This window comes from Thamnophis elegans, chromosome 10, assembly GCF_009769535.1.
Source record: "Thamnophis elegans isolate rThaEle1 chromosome 10, rThaEle1.pri, whole genome shotgun sequence".
Taxonomy (NCBI): domain Eukaryota; kingdom Metazoa; phylum Chordata; class Lepidosauria; order Squamata; family Colubridae; genus Thamnophis; species Thamnophis elegans.
The window spans coordinates 33,409,927-33,426,976 of record NC_045550.1 but is presented as its reverse complement, the minus strand read 5'-3'; the positions used below and the strand labels follow the sequence as shown (position 1 = coordinate 33,426,976).

The 17,050-nt window shown below is 35.5% G+C and overlaps 1 protein-coding gene across 1 annotated transcript in view; it reads left to right on the top strand.

The window, feature by feature from the left end:
- Positions 1-14,781, top strand: part of GPC1 (glypican 1) — a 194,124-nt gene extending 179,343 nt beyond the window's left edge. Inside the window, exons 4-9 of the mRNA XM_032225564.1 lie at positions 5,660-5,825; positions 6,984-7,114; positions 8,206-8,325; positions 11,113-11,246; positions 12,640-12,815; positions 14,184-14,781. Of these exons, the coding sequence (XP_032081455.1) occupies positions 5,660-5,825; positions 6,984-7,114; positions 8,206-8,325; positions 11,113-11,246; positions 12,640-12,815; positions 14,184-14,404 (948 nt within the window). The 3' untranslated portion in view covers positions 14,405-14,781. The remainder of the gene's footprint in view (positions 1-5,659; positions 5,826-6,983; positions 7,115-8,205; positions 8,326-11,112; positions 11,247-12,639; positions 12,816-14,183) is intronic.
- Positions 14,782-17,050: the final 2,269 nt, after the last annotated feature.

The window sequence follows — 17,050 nt, the reverse complement described above, 5'->3', positions numbered from 1 at the left end:
AGTCACATTAATTTAAATGAGCATATCTATGAATAACCTAAGTCTGAATAATTATAGTTAGCCTTTAATACCCGTATGTGAGCTGGTAATATGCTTTCTGCTTATGTATTTATCTGAGAAACTAGTGAATTCTATTTTCATATCGCTTATAATTATGTTAACTCTGCAAACTGCTGAGCTTCCTGGCATATTTTAAAAAGAAATGTAAAAATGTTTTACCATAAATTATATCAAAGCTAAATGACATACTTCTCTGATTTCCTATGAGGTAATTATTAAAAAAGACAAATAATTCTAAGGGTTGCCTAGTTGATGTGAATAAGTAACCTACAATTGAATTCTCAGCCAGAATATTTTGACATAGAAATAATAAAATGAATCTTTTAAAAATACATCATATTACATTGGCCTCGATGTCCTGCTTATCCGTATTATTTATTCATTCATTGTATGGTATAATGTGCAAAGAGATTATCAGGATTCTCAAACCTAAACAATTGTAACCACTTTGTAATATGGCCATGGAAATTAGGTCTTTAATATTCCTCAATTAAATGTAAAAGGAGATCTTAAAGTGTCAAGCAGAACATGCCTCTCTGATGAAAGCTTGTTAAAACACATCTGAATGAGATACCCCACCAACCAAAATTTAGTTCTCTAAAATTCCTGCTGAATGGGATCAGAATTAATAGTAGTAAATCAAATTATAAAAAGCAATGCTATTTTAGTAGTGCATTTGCTACCAATAAATCAATTCTGCCCCATGTTGAGGAGTTGATAAATCAAAAAGTGGCTGAAGGCCAAATGAAATTAAACTCTCTTTGAATATCTGAGAGAAGTGAGGGAGCTGTATGGATGTTAGGGGTAAAGAATGCCAAAGTATGGGAGCTGCCACAGAAAGGCCTCATTGTCTTGTTTATGGCAGTTACAACGTAGACCTACCGTAATCAAGATATGTGTATCTACTTGTTGCCTTGATAATGGATCTGCCTTCTCTGAGTTAAGGTCGTCTTCTACATATGGTCTCATAGCAAGCTTGCCAGAGAACTGTTCTCAATGAATGGGTAGGTTTACCTCTGGCAGGATGGTGGTTGGTATAATGAAAGCCAGCTGGGTGGCTTTGGGCCAATCACTCTCTCCCAGCACAACTCCCCTCACAAGTTGTTGTTGCGGGGAAAATAGGAGGAAAAAGGAATATTAAGTATGTTCACCATCTTATTTGTAAAAATAATAAAGACAACTTACGAAAATCTAAATAAATAATTTAATGTTGTGTTAGCATCATGTTTTATTAGTAATTTATAGTAGATAACCAAGACAGCAATGTCAGGAGAGTTGTTACCATGCTTTGGCTGGATTGACTTACCAGTAATTTCAGTATACATATTCAGGATCCATTATAATTTTTGTGTTACCTCCAAAAGCTACTTCAGAATGCATTATTGATCCTATTTGAATCAGTTCATGACTGTCCATCCTTTAATATGCAAATTTGTTGTTGGAACCTCCTTTGATGATCCCAATTGTTTTGGATCACAATTCTTTCCTTGTTTATCTATGTCTGTTTCCATCTTGATGACTTTACATTCCAATATTGTTTCTTGACTATTCTAATGGATCACTTAAATTCTGTAAGTTCTTTCTGAGATCATTGTCTTTCTTGGCTTTGGCTTCTTTTATGGACAGTTTCCACCATCTGTTCTGACTTCCAGTTTACTTTCTTCTGTCTATTGGCAGTCTCTTTTCCATTCATTCTTAAATTCTTTGATTTCATTCCATAGTTCCTCTGGTTCCTTACTTATGAAGTTTAGGACTTCAAAGCAGTTCCTAGCGATCTTGAAAATAGTCAGCATATGTTCAAGATCATATTGTAGAAATTGGATAACTTTGTTCTTCTTTAGTTTGATTTGGAACTTACAATACAATAATACAATACAATAGCAGAGTTGGAAGGGATCTTGGAGGTCTTCTAGTCCAACCCCCTGCCTAGGCAGGAAATCCTATACCATTCCAGACAAATGGCTATCCAACATCTTCTTAAAGACTTCCAGTGTTGGGGCATTCACAACTTCTGGAGGCAAGCTGTTCCACTGATTAATTGTTCTAACTGTCAGGAAATTTCTCCTCAGTTCTAAGTTGCTTCTCTCCTTGATTAGTTTCCACCCATTGCTTCTTGTTCTACCCTCAGGTGCCTTGGAAAATAGTTTGACTCCTCTTCTTTGTGGCAATCCCTGGGATATTGGAACATTGCTATCATGTCTCCCCTAGTCCTTCTTTTCGTTAAACTAGACATACCCAGTTCCTGCAACCGTTCTTCATATGTTTTAGTCTCCAGCCCCCTAATCATCTTTGTTTCTCTTCTCTGAACTCTTTCTGGAGTCTCCACATCTTTTGTACAACGTGGCGACCAAAACTGAATGCAGTATTCCAAGTGTGGCCTTACCAAGGCATTCTAAAGTGGTATTAACACTTCACATGATCTTGATTCTATCCCTCTGTTTATGCAGCCTAGAACTGTGTTGGCTTTTTTGGCAGCTGTTGCACACTGCTGGCTCATATTTAAATGGTTGCCCACTAGGACTCCAAGATCCCTCTCACAGTTACTACTATTGAGCAAGGTATCACCTACACTGTACCTGTATTTTTGTTTTTCTTGCCTAAATGTAGAACCTTACTCTTTTCACCATTGAATTTCATTTTATTAGATAGTGCCCAATGTTCAAGTTTGTCAAGATCCCAACTTCTATTTCTGCCCCCCAATCTTAGTTAGAACACTACAATTTAAACTGTTTTGGACACTCCATCCTACTCTATTTTTACTGGAATTCTCATTGCAGAACAGGAATCTTTACTTGTTTCCTATCTGAATTAAGAGTCCAGTTTAAACTATTCTTATTTGTGTTTAAAGATCTCCAGTTACATGGCACATGCAACTTAGTACCTGTCTACCCTTAGTTCTCCATACAACATTGTTCAGTCCTTATATTCTTCTATTCAATAATTTACTTCAATTTTTCATTCCAGTGTTATAGCTTCTGACTTCCAGGCTTTGGGAGACTTAGCCTTGGAACCCTGGAACAGCCTCTATCTGTCCTTCCCATCAATTGAATGAACAGTTATGGCATTAGAAAAGGATTTGTGTATTTTCTTGTCCTATTCTCATTAATCTTGGCAATCCCTGGATTAATACCTGATGTATTTTAACTATGGATGTTTACATGTTTGGTCATATTATAGGCCTTTGTTTCATATACAAATGGATGTTTTCTTTGTCTCAGTTAATATATGTTTGCTGGTTTGACTGTTAAGTTGTGTACCAATTTATTGAATATAACTTTGTCATTATTTATGTTTGATTTATATCAAACAGTACAGTCCTGTACTGCAGTGAATCCTGAACCCTTTACGCATGGCAGGAAAGAAATATGTGCTGTCTCTGACATATTCTTGGCATCACTTGACAGGACAAAGTTCCAAATAGCATAGTGCTGGAACATGCTGGAATTTCTAGCATGTATGCACTATTGAAACAGTGACATCTATGCTGGCTTGGGCATGTCATGAGAATGGCTGATGGTGGGATCACAAAAGATCTCCTGTATGGAGAATTAGTGCAGGAAAAGCGCCCCAGAGGGAGACCATAGTTGTGATACAAGGATATCTGCAAGAGAGATTTAAAGGCCTTGGGGATAGACATTAACAGCTAGGAAAACTTCACCTCTGATCATTCAGCTTGGAGGCTTAAGACGCAGCATGGCCTTCTCCAATTTGAAGAGACACTTGTTCGGCAAGCCGAAGCAAAGGGGCAGTCCCGAAACCAGTAAAATCAGGGGGCTGGGCAGGGGACAGAATGTCCTCAGTGTGGAAGGGATTGCCATTCTCATATTGGCCTTTTTAGTCACACCAGATGCTGTTTTAGGAACTCTTTCCAAAGCACAATACCATAGTCTTTCGAGACTAAGGATGCCAATGCCATATCTTGGTTGGTAAAGGTGCATAATAAAATTAGTGGTCAATATCTCGTTTTTGTGTTGACTAGCAACCCAGATTCATAAACTGAGATTTGAAATGAAGTTCAAAAGTATGCTTTTTGCTAACTAAGTTTTAGTTTGGCTATCAGAATTTTTCCATCATATCTTTAACATGATCAATAATAAGAACGTAATACATTTCTGAGCTATATTACATAGATAACAGAAAGCAAAATAAATGAGGGAAAAGTGCATTATCTCTTGTATTTTTCAAAGTTCAAACTTTGAGTTCTAAATTACAGTTAATACTACCTACATTTTGATACAATAATTGAATTGAGACCCACAGTGATGGAAATGAGGAAACTTGTCAAATACTGACTTTATTGTCTGATTTCAGATTCATGGAAATTTTAGTAAATTTGTTGCCAAAGTTTATTTATTTATACATAGCTACATAATGTACATAAATACATAACCACAGTTCTGTCATTAGGGCTTTTTAAAAATCCTCTGGAACAGTTGATACTGAATATTCAGAGACTATTTCATGTTTGATTTCCAGTAGGCTTTGATATGGTAAAGAGTGTGGTGGCTCGGTGGCTAAGACACCTGTCTATCAGAAAGGTTGGCAGTTTGGCGGTTTGAATCCACAGCACTGCATAATGGACTGAGCTCCCGTTACTTATCCCAGCTTCTGCCAACCTAGCAGTTCGAAAACATGTAAAATGCAAGTAGAAAAATAGGAATAACCTTTGGTGGGAAGGCAACAGCATTCCATGCCCCTCAGCATTTAGTCATGGCAACCATATGACCATGGACGTCTCTGGCTCTTCGGCTTTCAAACGGAGTTGAGCACCGTCCCCTAGAGTCGGGAACAATTAGCACATACATGTGAGGGGAACCTTTACCTTTACCTTGATATGGTAAATCATGGTGATTCTCTTCAAATTCTGCACTACCTGGCTGAATAAGCAAATAAACATGGTGTTATTATTTCATTTGCAATTTGACAATTCTTTATAAATATCTTATTAGTGTAGCAGTTAAGTCATTAGATTAGAAAGCAGGAGACAGTGAGTTTTAGTCCTTCCTTAGGCACAAAGCCTGCTGGGTGATCATGGGCCAGTCTCTTTCTCTCAGCCCTAGGCAGGAAGCAATGGCAAACCACTTCTGAAAAACCTTGCCAAGAAAACTTCAAGGACTTGCCCAGGCAGTCTCCAAGAATCAGACATGATTGAACAGAAGGAGGGGGGGAAGTATTTTAGAACCTTTGCTGGCATCTGTAATATTTATGTGCTTGTTTTTTTATTCTTCTGGCCTTTTTTAAATTGGCAGGGCATCAAAGAAACAATTGTAGGGCAAGACAATTGTAGACCTGAATATATTCTAAATGTTCAGATTTCAGAATGCATGGTTTTCAAGGATTTTGAAATGTTTCATTCTGATCATTTCTGAAAAGTAGTCCTACTTTGAAATTAAGTGGGCTGTGTCCAAGGATTTCATATAAGAAACAAACTACTTGTCTATTGAATGCACTTAGTTTTAAATTTTATATAGATTATCTCTACACACGTACAAAAATACTTTTTTCTCTTTTAAATCCTGGGTTGCGTTTTAGGTTACATGTTGTATTTGATGATTGTTATATTATGTCCTTAAGAAATGATTGTTGGTTTGTTTTTAAGGTCCCTTTGAGCCAGTATTGCAGCCGTGCTATTATGAAGTTGATGTATTGCGCACACTGTCGGGGCATGTCAAACATTAAGCCCTGTAATAGCTATTGCCGTAATGTCTTGAAGGGCTGCCTGGGCAATCATGCTGACCTGGACACTGAATGGAAGAACATGATTGGTAAGATCTACAGATGCCTGCCTGAAAAAATTGTTTTCATTGACATTTTTTTAGCTCTTTAGTTTCCTTTTAGTTAAGCAATGCAAGGTTGGAGATCAATTGATGCATGCATTAGAGGAATATTTTCAATATCTTTGAAGCATCACTTCTTCCTTTATGTAATTCTGCATATTTTTGAAATTCCATAGTTCCCATAATGGATTATGAGTCTTTCAAGTTTTTCAGAAGACACCAGGATATAGAATCTCCAAGTATTCATCAGTACCACAGATTGGATGATTTTAAGGAGTTAAAAATTAGTTAAATTAGCAGTTAAATTCTTCAGAAAAAGAATTTTTTAACAATGAGTAAAAAGTTCAATTACCTTCAAATTGAACTCTATTTCTAGTAAACTACATGGACACATTCACATAGAAAAAGTTTAAAAATTGAAAAATGGTTCTCAAGCATAATTATAACATTTTGTTGTATGTTTTTATTTAAATATTCTTAAATTTATTGTATCACTTTATCCTTATGACTTCTTTTTCTGAGTGGGACAATATTTAACGGTTTGTCCGGATCTAAACTAATTGATTGATTGAATGTTTTCAGCCAGTGTTGATCTTAATGACAACCACATACATAGATTTTCTTCATGATCATCTGTCTTTTGGTCCTACAGGTTTTCTAACAGTACATTGCCATTTTAATTGAGGCCATCCACCATTACAGATTTCTCAAGAGACCATAGGGTTTTGGATAATATGTCTAAAATAGGAGAGGATGAGACTATTCATGTGCTTTGAGTGAGAATGCTGCATTGATATGTTTGATGATCCATTTGTTTAGTTGGTTTGTTGTCCATACCATAGTATTCTAAAGAGTTTTCTCCAGCACTGAAGTTCAAAAGTGTCAATACTTTTCCAATCCTGTCTCTCCAAAGTACAACTTTGCCTATATAAAGTATCACAGGAAATGCTACTGTTTCCACTATTCTGATCTTTGTAGGTATAGGTAAATCATGGTATCTGAATATCTAGGATGTAAATATATAAAATATTCCATTGATGTATGTTGCATTTTCAATACTTATTATGTTAATTATAAAAAGACCATCTCAAATGATTTGTTTCATATGCTTTTTAATCAGTATCATTTTATTCTTTTCCCCAATAGATTCATTACTGTTGGTGGCTGATCGTTTTGATGGACCATCTAATGTAGATGTTGTAATTGGTACAATTCATGCTAGGATTGCTGAAGCCATTTCAAACATGCAAGAAAACAAAGAATCTATAACAGCCAAGGTAAGAATTAAATTGTGAACTTCAGAATATTTACCTCTTATATATTAAATTGCCTGTATTTTTCTTATTGCTTCCTCCCCTCACCTCCCCTAAATATTCATGGTATTTCCTGTAAACAGTCACCTAAGCATGCCAAGTGACTTTGGATCACATCCTGGGTATTTTGAGCCAGTGACATTCAATGACAAGTTACCATGAGAGGATTCCATTGTTTCTACTAATAAAAAACATAGACATGTTATGCTTGCGATTCTTCAGGGCTCAATAGGTGGAAAGCCACTTTTATTGTCATACAAGAATGATTAAACCCTAGACCTGTCATCTTTAATTTGTAGTGTTGACTGGAATGTGTCTCCTTCCCAATATGAGTGAGCTCACTGACTCCTTTCCAGTATTAGAGTGAGCTCACTGTGAGATTTATCTGTCTCTTCCTCATCGCCTTTGATTACCAAACATTTGTCCTTCCTGAACAGAGTGTGATATTTTAGCCCAGCATAAATGAAATTTGCTCCATCACAAATCCAAACCCTGCAGCTTCCTATCCAATTGACCCTGATGTGAACAGCATAATTTGAGTTCCTGGACCCCAGCTATTATTCTTATGGAACAGAAGAATTGTAATTAAGCTGCTAAGAGAAAGTGCATCAGGAACTGACTAGCAAGAAAATAAGTCACCAATAGACTGACAGAAAGAAAAAGAGAGAACATAATACTGCTGCCTAAAATATAGTGATATAAAGCCATCAGTTCAGAGAGTGAGAATGGCTTCAAAATCCATTAATCATTAAAGCTCTAGAGTGGGGTTTTTAAATTCACTAATTATTATGCATATATGACATCCCATATCGATACTAGTTTCTGAGGGCTTAAGCAACTTAGAAAAGTAGAGCTCGTTGTGCTATACATTTTTAAATCAGCCATTTGAAACAAACAAAATAAAAATACTAGTATGAAATATATAGGAAATCAGAATGTCTTCATATTTGAAATGAATTTTAAGTAAATTTAACATTGGTGAAGTCAATGTGCAGAGATTTACCTGATAGAAGTTTATTTTTTTTCTTAAACGTGGTTTTCTTTTATTTCCCCAGATTTTTCAAGGTTGTGGCAATCCCAAACTCAGTTCAAAAGCTGCCAATGTGGAAGATAAGAAGAGGCGGGGGAAATATGTCACTGAAGATAAACCTTCTGGGCTTAGTTCAGAGAAATTTGTGAGTGCAGAGGGTTTGTTTGATTTAACTCTGCACTAGAACTGCTTGTGTAACCTGTTAATCAAAACGTTCCTTAGGCCTTGTAAAGATGTTCATTGTGTAAAAGAATACATACAGTATAAGCACCGCTTAGCTTCAGTGTGGAGCCTTTCTTTCATTGGAAGAATACACATAACTAATCTGTAAAAATGAAAGTACCCTTTTAGCCAATCATCAAAAGACACTTTAAAAAATGCACCAAATCCTTAGCCATCCTGCTTACCAATATAAGGTGTTATTTTTCACATGTTTAGACTCTCTGCAAGTAAAAATGGTTCTATCTCATCTAGTAATCAAGGGCAACTCAGAGCCATACTTTACAATAACAATAAATTGCAGTTATATTGTGTATTTTAGAAATGTGCAAATGTCTAAAATTTTGCAATATTGGTGTAAAAATTACAGAGACTATCGCGAATGATTTGCTTGGCATGCTTCTGAGCCAGTATCTGCTTATTCAGGTAGCTGTTGAGCTAGGGGCTGGAATGGGAGAGAAGATGCTGAGAGATTGAGAAAGAAGGACCAAGGGATAGAATATTGGTAGCAGCAAACAGGAGGGAAGATCACTGAGAACTGACATACACATCATACAAAGGAGGCAATAGTAGGACCATGTGTGATTCTAAAGGAAAATAAAAAGGGACACCAGCCTGCTGTACTCACTGTATAAAATCATTCTGGGATCCCTTTCACTTCAGCTAAACTACAGCCAATCTTTGAAAGAAGATAAACACATTGAAAGAACATAATATGTTTGTAAAATAGAGACAGCTGATGGATTGAGTCTCCCCGGATTGTATCCAACATCTAAACACTGCTAGCACTGGCAACAAAATTCCCCTGATTATTAACAGATTATTTAAATCAGGTAAATGTGATCTGCCACTACTTTGCAGAAGATACATAAATAGACTTTCTCGATTGAAAATTATTGCATCAATGTGCAATGAAAGTGTCTTAACTGTAAATATTTTAGTATGGAGTAGCCAGTTTATTTTCGTTAATAGTGTCTTAAAACATAGCCTTTCTTCTACGTTTGTTTTGGGATGTCTTTCAATAGCATCCAAAGTCCCATTTCCATTGCTAGCCTTTATTCTACACTAAAGAATTCTATCAGCCACATTCTTCAAAAAAAAAACCAATCAAGAATATTTTCGCATTTACTTTATTGCTCAGATTTGTTATTCCCTTTTCATTATTATTGTATGAATCCAAAGCAGAAATGCAAAGTAGACATAAAATCATAAAAATATGACGTCTTTATCAGATATAAAAAGTGTTATCTCAGAATGTTGTCTCTGAAAATTTATGCCATTAAAAGTTTCTTGGACTATATTTAATACTTATGTATTCCTAATGTTATATTTTCTTGTTTTGCCACCTACAATTTTTTAGGTATCTTTTTCCTTTCTTTCATTTCTCAGTTAGAGCAAAAATCTGATCTGCACATGCCTTCCCCGGCATAAAACCATAGTGGTCTTCCTAAATTTTGCCTCGTGTCATCTCTTGTACCCTTTCAGTCCCAATTCTTGCAAAACATCTTCCCAGCCACACATAAACTAATCTTCTTGTAGGATTTGCCTTTTTTCTCATGACTTACTTTGTAGAAAGGAAGAAAAATGGCATTCTTTCAAGACTCAGTCAGATGTGTAATCTTCACACATTTAAAAAAGTCATACAACCACAGCACTAAGCAAACTACATTTACTTTTGCAATTTATACATACAAACTTATCATTTTCCCATTTTCTTGACGTATTTCAAGTTTCCATTTCATCCATTTTTCTTCATACAAAGAACTATACAGTATCATCCATTTTTCAAAACCTCCGTTTCATTCTCATATAAAATTCAAAAACAGTCCCTTCAGTCATCCTTCAGTTCGGTTTCCTCTCAAAACATCTTATCACTTTTATTTTTAATTTCACTCATTTCATCTGTCTTCTAATACTTTTTCCTGTAGGACTCATGCAGTCATCCTTCTTCAACAGTTGATTCTTTGATTTCTTTCTTGAATTTTCATGGCCATCTCATGGCCTTTATTCTGATATCATCATCTCCTTCATCCTTGCCTTTTCTCAGTTTCACAGTTATAGGATATAGCTATTATTTTTCATTTCATTTGTTAATGTATGCCCTTTACCATTTACTCCTCCTTCATGTCACAATCTATTTGCCGTTGTTATCATTTGATTGCCCTACAGATATAGCTATTATGGCTTTTGAAAATCAAGGCTTTCACATAACACTTTTTAATAAAATTGATGAGATGTAGACTGGTTTACTAGCCTTTGTAGTTTTAATGCCATGTGTAATATTCCCAGATAATGATAAGAATAATATTGATCAGTTGTGACACTATGTGATAAATATAACCAAAAATTAATTTTATCTCAAGCATAGCCATACCATTTTATGCAAGCTAGCATTTCTAAACTGGAGATTTTATTACAAGCCAATTTAATGTATAAAATAATGTATCTTTAATTGTTGTTGTATACTAAAATGGGTAACAGTTCAGGGATGGTTACAGCAGAGAATAGGGTAGGGTAGGGTAGAATAGAATAGAATAGAACAGAAACAGAAACAAATGTTGTTTTTAGTTTATTTTGTTTTTAGTCACATTACAATTGTCCGCTATTTGAATGGTCTTGGAATGCATTTATAATGTAAATACATAATGTACAGAATGTAAAGCTATTGATGTTAAAGTGTTTTTTCAATCTTAATTACTCTTCCTAATGACAGGTTTCAGATGCCAAAGGGAAGCTGCGGGACGTAAGAGACTTCTGGGCTCTCCTCCCATCAACACTTTGCAATGAAAAAATATCATCTGGTTCTGTAAATGAGGATAGGTGCTGGAACGGAATGACCAAAGGCAGGTAAGGCTAATCAGCTGTGAAATAATGAGGCCCATTTACTATACCATGCTTCAAAACATTTAGGTTATGCATAGCAAATAAATATTTCAAATTTCCTTTTGTATTGTACTATTGCATATCACATATATTGATACACAACAATCAACTTTTTTTTTAAAAAAAACCATCTTTTAAAAAATTTAAAACTGCATAAATTTCTTAGTAGAAGCATTTCTTGAAAATATTTGACAATTTTTGGAAAATTGTTACTGGAAAAAAAATTAGATCTGCCACCTTATCACATAAATTATAGAGTGTGACATAGTCACCAGAAAGTATTGACTTTTCTTTAGTTTCAACTAAACAGACCTTGGAGCTTGTTGGGACATATAAGGGGGGCATCAGAAATGACTTATATATGCAGGTAAGTTGATATAGAGAAGTAACTCTTCAAATAACCACATCAAAAAGAATCCAATGTTTTAGGGATTATCAGACACAAGCCAGCCACATTGGGAAACTCAGACTGTCATCTATGTTTTTTATGAAGTTTTAGAGCTTGGAAAAGTAAAATGTTATTACAGAGGTGGATCGGAAAGAAATTAAATGAGATGAGACAATAATTAATTGTCCCATCTTTATTTAGACAGGTGAAGCTCAAAAGAGAAGACTGATCTAAAAAGGCTTAAGCAGCTATTCACAAAATTCATTGATATTATACTTCCATTTCCCTAGGTCAGTGGTTCTCCACCCTTTATTCACCATGGATCCCTTTAAATACCACTAAGACTTAACTCAAGATATAGATCATAAATTTCTTCATGCCTTTGTTGACCCCCTGTAATGATATCATCACTTCCCAGGGGTCCCCGGACCAAAGGTTGAGAACCAGTTCTTGACAGTCTTCAAGGAAGCCCAGTACCACAGCTATCAGCTTGTCAGAACAGTGGAGGGACTTGTAACCTCTCTCAAATTTAGTATACCCTGAAAAACTGATTCACTTTCAGAACTCAGACTTACTTTGAGGCGCTCTTCCTCTTCCAGGGACAAATTTTCTACAGGCTCCAATATTTCCACTATACTCCTGGGCCGAAGGCAAAAAAGTATCAAGCAGAAGTTCATAATTCATGTCTAAAGGACCACTGACTAGATTCATGAAATACAAAGATGAGATAGTGACCAAAACAATACGTTTTCATTTTCTTCTATACTTATTTTTTATTCTATCTCTTTTCTTTTGCCACTTTCCCATGGTAACTAGCTAGTGGATAACAATAAGAAAAGAAAATGGGAAATCAATTTTTTAAAAAGAGTGGGTTAGGCTCCCACCCACCGGGTAAGTCCGGTTGGATCTCCATGTAGTCCAGTTCTCCAGAATTAGCTTTCAGCATGAACATATACATACTCTTTACAGATACCTTCCAGATGTGATGGGAGATGGTCTAGCCAATCAGATCAATAACCCAGAGGTTGAGGTCGACATCACCAAACCGGACATGACTATTCGCCAGCAAATCATGCAGCTCAAGATTATGACAAATCGATTGCGCAATGCATACAATGGAAATGATGTGGATTTCCAGGATACAAGTAGGTACAAGCTGAAAAAGTGGGACTATTCATAACATTGCATGTTTAGTAAGCAAAAGAAAGGTTCATACACAGTTGTGATACTCAGTGTTCAGAACACTGGAAAATTATCCCCCTGTTAATTTTCAAGGACTGAATTTTTAATCTGGAAGAAGGCATTGATCAAGTGTCAAAAGCATTAATGTTTACTGATAATCAAAACGTCTTTCTCCTTGTCAGGTATCCCCAAAAATGCATGTATCCACAACTCTCATACACTAATCCAAGTTAATCAAGTGAGTGACAGTTAAGGCATTGTATAATGGGTAATGAAAATAGTGTGAATCATCCAGATTAATGTGTGAAATAAATTCTGTCCCAAATGGCGCCTCTCTAGCATAAGAATTCTTATAATTTCAGAAGAAGAGAATTTAGGTAACTCAGGATGAACTTGGAGTCCTCAGTGTTCTCCAAGCTTGTTTCCTTGCAGATATTTCATTACCCAACTATGTAATATCAGTTAGGTTATGAAATATCTGCAAGCAACCAACCAAATTTGGAGACTCTAAAATTGTAAAGCATGAGAGATCAGGTCCACACATGAAGGTTCAATTAAACTGATTTATTGCTTAAGCCTATGCCCAAGAATCTTCTGAACTAATGTTCAACACCTGGTTAGTTAGATAGGGGCCAGCGGCATTCAAGGAGAAGAAGAGTTGGACTTAGTTAGCTTGAGGCTATGTAATGATTCTAGGCTGATTCCCCTTTTCATTTCACTCCCAGGTTGATTTTGTCATTCTTTCTCCTGTATTAATTCTTATAATTAATTTAAGAATCTTTCTTAAAAGTAATACTCCTATTGCAAGGAGTATTGTGAAATTTGTCTGAATCTAATACTTTTCTTTAATTCAAGATTTCCAAACATTTTGGATTGGTAGGTAGATCTAAAGCATATCGTAGGCTGTGTTTCAAAATTGTTACATTGCAGGGTGGAAGTTTACCAAGAAGTTGTCATGATAGGCATAGCATGAAATACTCATTTCCCGGGCAAAATAATTAGGTTGCTTCCCACCCTTTCCTGTGTTCTCCATGATGTTCTCTGCCATTTCAGTTCTCCACTTGGTTCTGAACATACTTCCAAAGGGATACAGCTTTTGCCATTATAGCCACCCATTATTGTTAAATTCTACGACGAGCCAGGGAGTCAATCTAGGACCTACTAACATTTTGAAAAAGAAAGATAATGCTGGAGTTGAATCTAATTCTGCCCTCCTCTATTCTACATGACAGGCAGTTGCAGATTAACCTACAATATCTACAAAAAAGATATTGGCTAGAATTCAGTTTTTTGAAGAAGGACCATACTAATTTGAATTTTGTCTTGGCCAGGTGATGACAACAGTGGTTCTGGAAGCGGTGATACCTGCCTGGATGAAGTCTGTGGCAAAAGAGTGTCCAAGAATTCTAGCACCCGGCCACCAGAAATACATCCTATGCCTAAACAGTCAGGACAAGGCATTGGTGGAAATAACAGCAATGTACTTTTGCCTTCATACTTCCTTTTATTACTTTCTTTGGCTGCTATAGCAGCCCAGTACCTGCGGCGGTAACTTGTTTGAGCAACTGCAAAAGAAACTGTAGTGGCTAAGTCTTAACTTTGCCAAAATGGTGGACATATTTAATTCAACTTGATTCAACTTGGCAAAATGAGAGAGACAAAAGTTCTTGATGGTTTGTGATAATCTGGCAGCGCTAGAGTTGGTTATTTTTCCTTTTCTTCCTTCCTTCCTTTCTTTCTTTCAAATATTGGGCCTTTCCTTCTGTCCTCCATTTAAAAAAGCCTTTAATTTGCCAAAAAGAGATACCTAGGGGCTGTGACAGATCTGACAGGTAGGTTTAATTACACCCCCCCCAGGCAACACCTTTTTCATTGACTGGAATAAAAGATATGCAATATCTCGTATTTTTATTTAACTCTGGCATTATATTTGGCTCAGAACAATATGTCTTTTTCATTTATACATTTTCAGACTGCTCTAAAAGGGGTTCAGCTCATAATTTTCCATTCACAAAAGCGAAAAGAGCCTTTCCTTTGCATAAGATGTAAGAGTATTATTATGTACAATCTCAATTAACATCTCAATTAACAAATGAATTCTTTATCCCAGAGTTTGGAATGAAGGTCCTTAATTTTATTTTAAAAAATTCTTCTAAAAGTAAACATTGCTATCCACTAATATTATTCCTACATCCATAGCAACAGCAGTAAAAGATTTGTGTATTGCAGGATCCTTTGAAAATAACTTTCAAATAATAATACGGAACAGTATACACAACACTGTGGTAAAGAAAGATATGGGGAGGATATCATTCCAGAAAGCCTACTTTGATCTAGAGGAAGAAAAACTTCCTATTTAATAAGATGATAAGAATCAATATTTACCAAAGGAATAATGCAAAAAAAGTGATTTTCATGTGTGTGTATTATTACTTATCCTGTAATCAAAACTAGAATTTGCATGAATTGGTGAACTTAGGGCCAAGTTAGATACTGTCTTAATATATATATATATAGAGAGAACATTGTTTATCAAAATCTCTACTACCTGAAATTTTCAAGGAAACCTGCTCAGAATTATGTTGGTGGAAAGAGTAAATAGACCCAAACTATCCATATGTTGGCTTAATTAATTTGATGCCTATCAGAGAGAGATGTCCAATCACAGATTTGCACCAGTGTGTATCTGTGTCTGTGTGTGCAATTCTCTGCCTTGGGTCCTGAGCTTTAATTCTAAGCATCTTTTTTTTCTTTTTTCCAAATTATATCAAACCAACCCTACCATTTTGACTGAATATTAGAAAGACCTTGAAATGAATTAACTGATGTTAATTCACTTTAATTCATTATTATAGTTTCTCTTTGAGAAGCAAGTGATCTGAAAGCATAACTTTTATTTAAAATATATAGGCTTTTCTTAAATGCTGAAATGTTTCTATTCTTTGTCTTTAAAAAAAACAACCCAAATGTTGTGTTTCTTAGGACAGCAGTCAGGCGTAGAAACTATTATCAATTCTCAAACATTCCTAGTTACAAATAAGGAAACCATTTCTAGCAACTTAGCATTCAGTGGGATGAGACAGAGTAGAGGCAAATGAATTCAGTTGAAGGATTCTGGTTCGGCTTTGTTAATTATTGGGAAAAATTAGTTCCCTAATCATCCCATGAAGCCTCTCTGAGAATTGAAAACTTGTTTAACAAACAGCAATGCCAGAAGGAATTCTTTGTAGCAAAATACGTCTAGTTTTGTACACATTATTTAAATCCTTGTGAGTAAAACAGTTCACCCTTCCACTTTCATTACTGATTTAGTCTATTTAAAACATTTTTTTTTATTTACATTGTTCTTAAACTGAATATGTCCGTAAAGAGAATACATATGAGGCATGGAAATCAAATATCCTGCCTTCTTTGAACAAGCTTGAATGCAAGAGAAAGTGGAAAGTGCCACATTGAATTAGTGTTGTAAATGTATGTCTGTAAATACACAAAGAAATAAACAGCTATACATCATGCAGGGGAAAAATATTTGCCATTTCCTTCTCTGAATGAAAATCTGCCAACTTGCTGGAGAGCTGTAAACTCAAAAGGGTTTGGAGCCTTTTCTAAGACTCAAACTATGTGTGATGTTGACAATGTATTGTTTTTTAGAAACCTGAAGCGTCCGTGAATCATTTCTTTAAAAAAAAGGAATAAAAAAAAAATTGAGGTGCAAAGTTGAAGGATTATTCATGCTTTAAAATGATTTAGAAGAAGTCTTTGTGATATGTGGGAATATGAACACAACACCTCTTTAAGGTAGCTGCATCATTTTTTGGGCTTTCCTATTAACTTCATGAAGCACAACTATTTTAATTAGCTACATGAGAGATGCACATTAGCATTACCTTAACAAGATAATTCATTAAAACAGCAAGAAGCATGAAAAAAGACACTGCCACTTTGAAGAAGTGGTGCACATATCCCCACACATTTTGAAGCACCTCTTTAAAATAATTGCTGACGCACAACCGGCCTTAGAAAAGAGCAGAGTGGGGTACAGCCTTCTTCACTAGCTGAAAGACCAAATTAAATTAAATTACCACCAGCAACAAAAAGGAGTATCCTCCCTAGCATATACTTTTTGCTCTTCAATCTAGCATCAATTCTCTGCTTGATATAAAATTGGAGATGCCTGATTTAAATGAGTCTTCCACCA